The 11,154-nt window shown below is 41.9% G+C and overlaps 1 protein-coding gene across 4 annotated transcripts in view; it reads left to right on the top strand.

Annotated features, from left to right (window-relative positions):
* irf9 (interferon regulatory factor 9) overlaps nucleotides 1–11,154 on the top strand; it is a 60,377-nt gene that overhangs the window by 45,488 nt on the left and 3,735 nt on the right. For all 4 annotated transcript variants that reach the window (XR_009809764.1, XR_009809763.1, XM_061921317.1 and 1 more), the window contains exon 9: nucleotides 4,732–4,937. Coding sequence is in view for 2 of the 4 variants with exons in the window: in XM_061921317.1 (XP_061777301.1) it covers nucleotides 4,732–4,937 (206 nt within the window). In the remaining 2 variants the exon portion in view is untranslated. The remainder of the gene's footprint in view (nucleotides 1–4,731; nucleotides 4,938–11,154) is intronic.

Consider the following 11,154-nt stretch of genomic DNA (forward strand, 5'->3'; position numbering starts at 1 on the left):
TGGGGGGGTTGCACTAATATACAACGAAAACTTTAACCTTAGTCCTAACATAAATAATAAATATAAATCGTTTGAGGTGCTTACTATGAGGTCTGTCACACCGCTGCCTCTACACCTGGCTGTTATCTACCGCCCCCCAGGGCCCTATTCGGACTTTATTAATGAATTCTCAGAGTTCGTTGCTGATCTAGTGACACACGCCGATAATATAATCATAATGGGGGACTTTAATATCCATATGAATACCCCATCAGACCCACCGTGTGTAGCGCTCCAGACTGTAATTGATAGCTGTGGTCTCACACAAATAATAAATGAACCCACGCATCGCAACGGTAATACGATAGACCTAGTGCTTGTCAGGGGCATCACCGTTTCCAAAGTTACGATACTCCCGTATACTAAAGTATTGTCTGATCATTACCTTATAAAATTCGAGGTTCAAACGCATGTTCGTCAAACTAATAATAATAATAACTGCTATAGCAGCCGCAACATTAATACAGCCACAACGACAACTCTTGCTGACCTACTGCCCTCGGTAATGGCACCATTCCCAAAGTATGTGGGCTCTATTGATAACCTCACTAACAACTTTAACGACGCCCTGCGCGAAACCATTGATAACATAGCACCGCTAAAGTTAAAAAAGGCTCCAAAAAAGCGCACCCCGTGGTTTACAGAAGAAACTAGAGCTCAGAAATTATTATGCAGAAAGCTGGAACGCAAATGGCGCACGACTAAACTTGAGGTGCACCATCAAGCATGGAGTGATGGTTTAATAACTTATAAACGCATGCTTACCTTAGCTAAAGCTAAATATTACTCAAATCTCATCCACCGTAATAAAAACGATCCTAAATTTTTGTTTAGTACGGTAGCATCGCTAACCCAACAAGGGACTCCTTCCAGTAGCTCAACCCACTCAGCTGATGACTTTATGCAATTCTTTAGTAAGAAAATTGAAGTCATTAGAAAGGAGATTAAAGACAATGCGTCCCAGCTACAACGGGGTTCTATTAACACTGACACGATTGTATATACGGCGAATACTGCCCTCCAAAATACCATCTCTCGTTTTGAGGAAATAACATTAGAGGAATTGTTACAACGTGTAAATGGAATAAAACAGACAACATGTTTACTTGACCCTCTTCCTGGGAAACTGATCAAGGAGCTCTTTGTATTATTAGGTCCATCAGTGCTAAATATTATAAACTTATCACTCTCCTCGGGCACTGTTCCCCTAGCATTCAAAAAAGCGGTTATTCATCCTCTTCTTAAAAGACCTAACCTCGATCCTGACCTCATGGTAAATTACCGACCGGTGTCTCACCTTCCCTTTATTTCAAAAATCCTTGAAAAAATTGTTGCGGGGCAGTTAAATGAACACTTAGCGTCTAACAAGCTATGTGAAACCTTTCAATCCGGTTTCAGGGCAAATCACTCCACAGAGACAGCCCTCGCAAAACTGACTAATGATCTATTGCTAACGATGGATTCTGATGCGTCATCTATGTTGCTGCTCCTCGATCTTAGCGCTGCTTTCGATACCGTCGATCATAATATTTTATTAGAACGTATCAAAACACGGATTGGTATGTCAGACTTAGCCCTGTCTTGGTTTAACTCTTATCTTACTGATAGGATGCAGTGTGTCTCCCATAACAATGTGACCTCGGACTACGTTAAGGTAACGTGTGGAGTTCCCCAGGGTTCGGTCCTTGGCCCTGCACTCTTCATCATCTACATGCTGCCGCTAGGTGACATCATACGCAAATACGGTATTAGCTTTCACTGTTATGCTGATGACACCCAACTCTACATGCCCCTAAAGCTGACCAACACGCCGGATTGTAGTCAGCTGGAGGCGTGTCTTAATGAAATTAAACAATGGATGTCCGCTAACTTTTTGCAACTCAACGCCAAAAAAACGGAAATGCTGATTATCGGTCCTGCTAGACACCGAACTCTATTTAATAATACAACTCTAACATTTGACAACCAAACAATTAAACAAGGCGACACGGTAAAGAATCTGGGTATTATCTTCGACCCAACTCTCTCCTTTGAGGCACACATTAAAAGCGTTACTAAAACGGCCTTCTTTCATCTCCGTAATATCGCTAAAATTCGCTCCATTCTGTCCACTAAAGACGCTGAGATCATTATCCATGCGTTTGTTACGTCTCGCCTCGACTACTGTAACGTATTATTTTCGGGTCTCCCCATGTCTAGCATTAAAAGATTACAGTTGGTACAAAATGCGGCTGCTAGACTTTTGACAAGAACAAGAAAGTTTGATCACATTACGCCTGTACTGGCTCACCTGCACTGGCTTCCTGTGCACTTAAGATGTGACTTTAAGGTTTTACTACTTACGTATAAAATACTACACGGTCTAGCTCCATCCTATCTTGCCGATTGTATTGTACCATATGTCCCGGCAAGAAATCTGCGTTCAAAGGACTCCGGCATATTAGTCATTCCCAAAGCCCAAAAAAAGTCTGCGGGCTATAGAGCATTTTCCGTTCGGGCTCCAGTACTCTGGAATGCCCTTCCGGTAACAGTTCGCGATGCCACCTCAGTAGAAGCATTTAAGTCTCACCTTAAAACTCATTTGTATACTCTAGCCTTTAAATAGACTCCCTTTTTAGACCAGTTGATCTGCCGTTTCTTTTCTTTTTCTCCTATGTCCCACTCTCCCTTGTGGAGGGGGTCCGGTCCGATCCGGTGGCCATGTACTGCTCGCCTGTGTATCGGCTGGGGACATCTCTGCGCTGCTGATCCGCCTCCGCTTGGGATGGTTTCCTGCTGGCTCCGCTGTGAACGGGACTCTCGCTGCTGTGTCTTGGATCCTCTTTGGACTGGACTCTCGCGACTGTGTTGGATCCATTGTGGATTGAACTTTCACAGTATCATGTTAGATCCGCTCGACATCCATTGCTTTCCTCCTCTCTAAGGTTCTCATAGTCATTATTGTCACCAATGTCCCACTGGGTGTGAGTTTTCCTTGCCCTTATGTGGGCCTACCGAGGATGTCGTGGTGGTTTGTGCAGCCCTTTGAGACACTAGTGATTTAGGGCTATATAAGTAAACATTGATTGATTGATTGATTGATATATATGTATGTGTATATACATATATATGTAATGTGTATATGTATGTATATGTGTGTATGTATATATATGTATGTGTATATATGTATGTATATATGTATGTGTATACGTATGTATATATATGTGTATGTATATATGTATGTATATATATATATACAGTATGCGTATATATATGTATATATATATGTACGTGTGTGTGTGTGTGTGTGTATATATATATATATATATATATATATATATATATATATATATATATATATATATATATATAGATGTATGTATATATTTATATGTGTGTATGTGTATATGTATGTATTGTGTTCCACCCGAAAAACAATTGTTGTTCTTTCTTTTCATTCCTAAAATAGATTTTTGGTATGTGGTCCACGCAATATTACGGCCAAAAGTCTGAATCTGGGGGAAAAAAAAAAAAAAAAGGAGATCTGAAACTGAAAAAAGTACTATTTGAATGTGGAAAAAAACGGAGCTGAAACATCACATTATAGACAAATGCAAATGAAAAAAGTCCATCCATCCATTATCTACCGCTTGTCCCTTTCGGGGTGGCGGGGGGGGGTTCTCGAGCCTATCTCAGCTGCATTCGGGCGGAAGGTGGCTTACACCCTGGACAAGTCACCACGGTGTACAACACAGATAGACAGACAACATTCACACACTGGGGCCAATTTAGTGCTGCCAATCAACCTATCCCCAGGTGCATGTCTTTGGAAGTGGGAGGAGCCTATCCCCAGGTGCATGTCTTTGGAAGTGGGAGGAGCCTATCCCCAGGTGCATGTCTTTGGAGGTGGGAGGAGCCTATCCCCAGGTGCATGTTTTTGGAGGTGGGAGGAGCCTATCCCAAGGTGCATGTTTTTGGAGGTGGGAGGAGCTTATCCCCAGGTGCATGTCTTTGGAAGTGGGAGGAGCCTATCCCCAGGTGCATGTCTTTGGAAGTGGGAGGAGCCTATTCCCAGGTGCATGTATTTGGAAGTGGGAGGAGCCTATCCCCAGGTGCATGTCTTTAGAGGTAGGAGGAAGCCGGAGTACCCGGAGGGAATCCAGGCAGTCACGGGGTGAACATGCATACACAGAAAGGTCCCCAGTCCCCAGGACCTTCGTATTGTGAGGCGCATGCACAAACCCCTGCACCACCGTGCTGCCCAAATAAAGAATGTATGAAAGATAATTGCCCGAGAGAATCATAAGCATACTCAACCTTTTTTCATTTGAGTACACTGATGTACTCCTTCCGCCCGAATGCAGCCGAGATAGGCTCCAGCACCCTCTGCGACCCCGAAAGGGACAAGCAGTAGAAAATGGACAGATTGATGGATACACTGATATACTTTTCAGTTTCAAAGTACTTTTTTTTTTTCCACAACTGAACATTTTGGCCTTAATTTAGCCCCATAAAAGTACATTTCTCACAACAGTATATGACTGCTTCCTTTTAGGATGTGTAGCGAAGCCTGGAGTTGGATTTTTGTGAATGACGTCCCTCACGCTAAAAGCAGGCATTTTAGCGCCTCTTTAAAAAGTGTCACAAACAAGTCAGGGAGTTGAAAGTTGTGCTGCTACTCTTAGGACCTCACAATCTCTCCATTTCTTCCAGAGTCGGATGAATTTTACTTGTGTGGCGGTGAGGCTCCTGGTTGCAAGGCTCCTGACTCCAAGGCTCCTGACTGCGAGGCTCCTGACTGCGAGGCTCCTGGTTGCAAGGCTCCTGGTTGCAAGGCCCCTGACTGCAGCTTCATACTGTGCTTTGGAGAAGAACTGAGCAGCTCAGAAGATCCCTCCACTAAACTCATCACTGTTAAGGTACGTCCAAAATAATGTCTTTAAACGGGACAGGAAAAATCGATCCGTAAATTTTAATGTGTCACACCTAAATCGGAATATGTTATTTTGACATGCGCAGCTTCGGGGCCCAACTTTTCCACTTCTGAATATCTCAGGGCCCACTCAAATATTAACTCTGAATAGAATCAATCAATCAATGTTTATTTATATAGCCCTAAATCACAAGTGTCTCAAAGGGCTGCACAAGACACAACCACATCCTCGGTTCAGAGCCCACATAAGGGCAAGGAAAAACTCACAACCCAGTGGGATGTCAATGTGAATGACGATGAGAAACCTTGGAGAGGACCGCAGATGTGGGTGACACACACCCCTAGGGGAGACCGGATGCAATGGATGTCGAGTGGGTCTAGCATAATATTGTGAGAGTCCAGTCCATAGTGGATCTAGCATATTATTGTGAAAGTCCAGTCCATAATGGGCCTAACATAATAGTGAGAGTTCAGTCCATAGTGGATCTAACATAATAGTGAAAGTCCAGTCCATAGTGGGTCTAACATAATAGTGAGAGTCCAGTCCATAGTGGATCTAACATAATAGTGAGAGTCCAGTCCATTATGGATCCAACATAATAGTGAGAGTGCAGTCCATAGTGGATCCAACATAATAGTGAGAGTGCAGTCCATTGTGGATCTAACATAATAGTGAGAGTCCAGTCCATAGTGGATCTAACATAATAGTGAGAGTCACGTCCATAGTGGATCTAACATAATAGTGAAAGTCCAGTCCATAATGGATCTAACATAATAGTGAGAGTTCAGTCCATAGTGGATCTAACATAATAGTGAGAGTCCATGCATGCTGCCTGCGCTAACTAAATAAGAGTCTCAGAAAGCTGGCGTGCACAAGTGATGTGCACGCCAGCTTTCTGAGGGATCGCTTGTGCACGCCAGTTTTCCGAGACTCTGTATTTAGTTAGCGCAGGCAGCATGAAGCAGGGCTTTTATTGTGAAGATAGGAAATGTGCAGTCGGCCTTTAGAGTTTTGACGGAAGGTACGGCGCGAGAGTCTGTTGAAATAAAAAGTGTTTCTCGCCTTCCTCTCGGTCATATTTTCATAATAATGATCTTGCAGCAGCCAGCGTCATCTCACAAGACCCTCCGGTACCGTGAATGTCATTTAAGTGACGTCTTGGTGAAGATTGATGATCACTCATTTTTAGGTCTATTTTTTTTAAAAGCCTGGCTGGAGATCGACTGACACACCCCCCGCGGTCGACTGGTAGCTCGCCATCGACGTAATGGGCACCTCTGGCCTATAGGGACAAGTCACGGGCCCAGCCATAGAAGCTAACTTTTCATGGCCACTATAGTCTTCGGACTTGAGTATATTTGGTCATCCTATGGTCGCATGTGGGATGTGGTCGTCTTACATCGGTGCTTGAAGTAGTCAAATCAGCAAAGTCCTTCTTTTGCTGCCGCCTTGTTTTATCATATATTACTGCTAGAGATGTCCAATAATACTGGACTGCCGATAGTATCGGCCGATAAATGCTTTAAAATGTGATATCGGAAATTATCGGTTTCAAAAACTTTTTAAAACGCTGCAGTGGACACGGACGTAGGGAGAAGTACAGAGCGCCAATAAACCTTAAAGGCACTGCCTTTGCGTGCCGGCCCAATCACATAATATTTACGGCTTTTCACACACACAAGTGAATGCAAGGCATACTCGGTCAACAGCCATACAGGTCACACTGAGGGTGGCCGTATAAACAACCTTAAGACTGTTACAAATATGCGCCACACTGTGAACCCACACCAAACAAGAATGACAAACACATTTCAGGAGAACATCTGCACCGTAACACAACAGAACAAATACCCAGAAACCCGTGCAGCACTCACTCAAATAATATACCCTTTCACCTAACTCCTCCGGGACGCTACAATAAAGTTAAAGTACCAATGATTGTCACACACACACTAGGTGGGGCGAAATTATTCTCTGCATTCGACCCATCACCCTTGATCACCCCCTGAGATGTGAGGGGAGCAGTGAGCAGCAGCAGTGGCCGCGCCCGGGAATCAGTTTTGTTGATTTAACCCCCAATTCCAACCCCTTGATGCTGAGTGCCAAGCAGGGAGGTAATGGCTCCCATTTTTATAGTCTTTGGTGGTTTGAACTCACAACCTACCTACACCCCACCTCAACCTCCTCATGCTCTATCAGAGAGAGCATGTCCCAAACTCCAAGCTGCTGTTTTGAGGCATGTACAAAAAAAATATGCACTTTGTGACTTCAATAATAAATATGGCAGTGCCATGTTGGCTTAAGTTTCCATAACTCGAGTTGATTTATTTTGGGAAAAAATCGTTACATTGTTTAATGCATCCAGCCGGGCATCACAACAAAATTAGGCTTTGTATTAGTGTCCTTATAAATAGATATACCGGCCTCCAGACACATTGTTTTCTCTAAATGTGGCCCCCGAGTCAAAATAATTGCCCAGGTCTGCCGTGTAAACAACTTCAACACTGTTACAAATATGCGCCACACTGTGAACCCACACCTAACAAGAATGACAAACACACTTCGGGAGAACATCCGCACCGTAACACAACAGAACAAATACCCAGAAACCCGTGCAGCACTCACTCAAATAATATACCCTTTCACCTCAAACTCCTCATGCTCTCTCAAGAAGAGCATGTCCCAAATTCCAAGCTGCTGTTTTGAGGCATGTACAAAAAAAATGTGCACTTTGTGACTTCAATAATAAATATGGCAGTGCCATGTTGGCATTTGTTTCCATAACTCGAGTTGATTTATTTTGGAAAAACATCGTTACATTGTTTAATGCATCCAGCCGGGCATCACAACAAAATTAGGTATTATAATGTGTTAATTCCACGACTGTATGTATCGGTATCGGTTGATATCGGAATCGGTAATTAAGACTTGGACAATATCGGAATATCGGCAAAAAAGCCATTATCGGACATCTCTAGTTACTATGGTAATCTACGTCACAGCGGGTCAGACGAGGCACCAAGCAGTGTGGGCGGGAAGCGTTTCCACTGACGCGGAAGGAGCTTTTCACAACAAAGTTCTAAAGCTAAATGATACATGAAATATAGCAGATTGTAAGTGGGTTTATTTTGTAGCCTTCGCGTTCATATTTCACTGTTTGTAGCATTTTGTTGCGTTTCACTTGATTGTAAAATATGTCGACCGAAAGGGGGTGTGACGTTCATCTTTTGTCAATATTCAGTGTTTTATCGTTCATAGAAAAATGTAAAATTCCATTGTTTTTTAAGGCGCTCTGTCATAATGTTTTTAGCATTCAATCAGACATTATTGTGAAGTTTTGTATTAGTGTCCCTAAAAATAGATATACCGGTCTCCAGACACATTGTTTTCTCTAAATGTGGCCCCCGAGTCAAAATAATTGCCCAGGTCTGCCGTGTAAACAACTTTAACACTGTTACAAATATGCGCCACACTGTGAACCCACACCAAACAAGAATGACAAACACAGGGATGGCGTGGCCGTGCGCAACCCAAGGGTCCCTGGTTCAATCCCCACCTAGTACCAACTTCGTCACGTCCGTTGTGTCCTGAGCAAGACACTTCACCCTTGCTCCTGATGGGTGCTGGTTGGCGCCTTGCATGGCAGCTCCCTCCATCAGTGTGTGAATGTGTGTGTGAATGGGTAAATGTGGAAGTAGTGTCAAAGCGCTTTGAGTACCTTGAAGGTAGAAAAGCGCTATACAAGTACAACCCATTTATTTATCATTTACATTTCGGGAGAACATCCACACCGTAACACAACAGAACAAATACCCGGAAACCCTTGTAGCACTAACTCTATAATATACCCTTTCACCTCAAACTCCTCATGCTCTCTCAGGGAGAGCATGTCCCAAATTCCAAGCTGCAGTTTTGAGGCATGTTAAAAAAAAAATAATGCGTTTAGTGACTTCAATAATAAATATGGCAGTGCCATGTTGGCATTTTGCTTTCCATAACTTGAGTTGATTTATTTTGGAAAACCTTGTTACATTATTTAATGCAGTGGTTCTCAAATGGGGGTACTTGAAGGAATGCGAGATTTTTTAAAATATTCTAAAAATAGTAACAATTAAAAACATCCTTTACAAATATATTTATTGAATAATACTTCAACAAAATATGAATGTAAGTTCATAAAGTGTGAAAAGAAATACAACAATGCAATATTCAGTGTTGACAGCTAGATTTTTTTGTGGACATGTTCCATAAATATCGATGTTAAAGATTTCTTTTTTGTGAAGAAATTTTTAAAATTCAGTTCATGAATCCAGATGGATCTCTATTACAATCCCCAAAGAGTTGATGATTACTTCTATGTGTAGAAATCTTTATTAGGGTCCGCCCTGCCTCTGGCTTCTATACCTAAAATCAACAGGAAGTTGGCAAAAACCCCTTCAAAACAAAATGTTTGCAAAAAATTCCTTTTTTGCCTCTTCGAACTGATATTTGACCCCCTTAAAATGCTTCAAAGTGCCAGTTAAAGCTATACTATGCCAAGCGAAAGCCATTTATCAACAACATCCAGAAACGCCAATCTGTAATTTGACCCCCTTAACATGCTTCAAAACTCACCAAATTTTACACACACATCAGGACTGGTGAAAATTGCCATCCAATAAAAAACCAAACCCCAAAAATGAAAATTGTGCTCTAGCTCCCCCTAGGAAAAAAAACTGACAAAACTGCTTGTAAATTCTGTTAGGAATGTCGTAGAGTGATGAAACAAAAACTTCTATGTAGGTCTGACTAAGATCGGGACTCGGGACACGGCGGCAGCGGCCAAAGGCGGACCCGACCAACGCTGCTTGCAGCTTTAATTTATAATTGAGTCACTTGTTTATTTTTCAACAATTTTTTGTTGTTTTTATTTCTTTTTTTCCAAATCGTTCAAGAAAGACCACTACAAATGAGCAATATTTTGCACTGTTATACAATTTAATAAATCAGAAACTGATGACATAGTGCTTTATTTTACTTCTTTATCTCTGTTTTTCAACCAAAAATGCTTTGCTCTGATTAGGGGGTACTTGAATTAAAAACACGTTCACAGGGGGTACATCACTGAAAAAAGGTTGAGAACCACTGATTTAATGCATCGCAACAAAATTAGGCAAAATAACGTGTTAATTCCACGACTGTATATATCGGAATCGGTAATTAAGAGTAGGGATGCACCGAAATGAAAATTTGTGGCCGAAGCCGAATAATGAATGCAGTTTTTCATCATTTTTTTAAAATTGCATAAATAGCCTAGAATAAATATTTAGACATGTTTTTCAAATAAAGTATTTTTTTATTGAATATTGACATTTTTTTAATATTCCAGTAGCCTTTGCTTTTCAAAAAAAAGCACAAAGTTTTTCATTTATATTAGGCCTTCACACAAAACATGCATTCCAAAAAAAAATAAAGTGCATTAAAGTGGATAAACCCACAACAAATTAATGATTGTCCTTTTGGCAAAAGTCTGCTTAGCCACAGTAGATATGCTAATAATGTAAACAGAAGGCTCAAGTAAATCTCAATAAGTGTGTGCTTGTAACCTCATACACTTATACAGGTAGCCTACACAACAGGCTAATAATGTAAACAGAGGCCCCACTAAATCTCAATAAGTGTGTGCTTGTAACCTCATACACTTATACAGGTACACAACATACACTTATACAGGTACACAACATATCCCAACGTCACCTCGTCAAAAAATGGCGTCACACGCCACTATTCGGCCTTGTTTTCAACTCATTCCACCGCAGGCCGAATGTGGCTTTTTTTTGCCATATTCGGCCGAATATATTCGGTTACCGATTAATCGGTGCATCCCTAATAGATACAGAGGGTCTGGGTTCTTTTGCGCCTCACCCCCACTTAAAGCGTGGGTAAGGAATCAACATAAGTCTGAAAGAGATGATACAATATTATCTGCTCACAGATGCCACCTGGTGTTTGGTTGAGCACACTAAACCTCGCCCTGCGTAGTCCCACTCTTTAAAAATTGCGTCACACGCCACTATTCGGCCTTGTTTTTAACTCATTCCACCGAAGGCCGAAAGTGGCTTTTTTTTGCCATATTCGGCCGAATATATTCGGTTACCGATTAATCGGTGCATCCCTAATTAAGAGTTGGACAATATCGGCAAAAAAGCCATTATCGGACATC

Source organism: Nerophis ophidion, linkage group LG15 (assembly GCF_033978795.1).
Source record: "Nerophis ophidion isolate RoL-2023_Sa linkage group LG15, RoL_Noph_v1.0, whole genome shotgun sequence".
Taxonomy (NCBI): domain Eukaryota; kingdom Metazoa; phylum Chordata; class Actinopteri; order Syngnathiformes; family Syngnathidae; genus Nerophis; species Nerophis ophidion.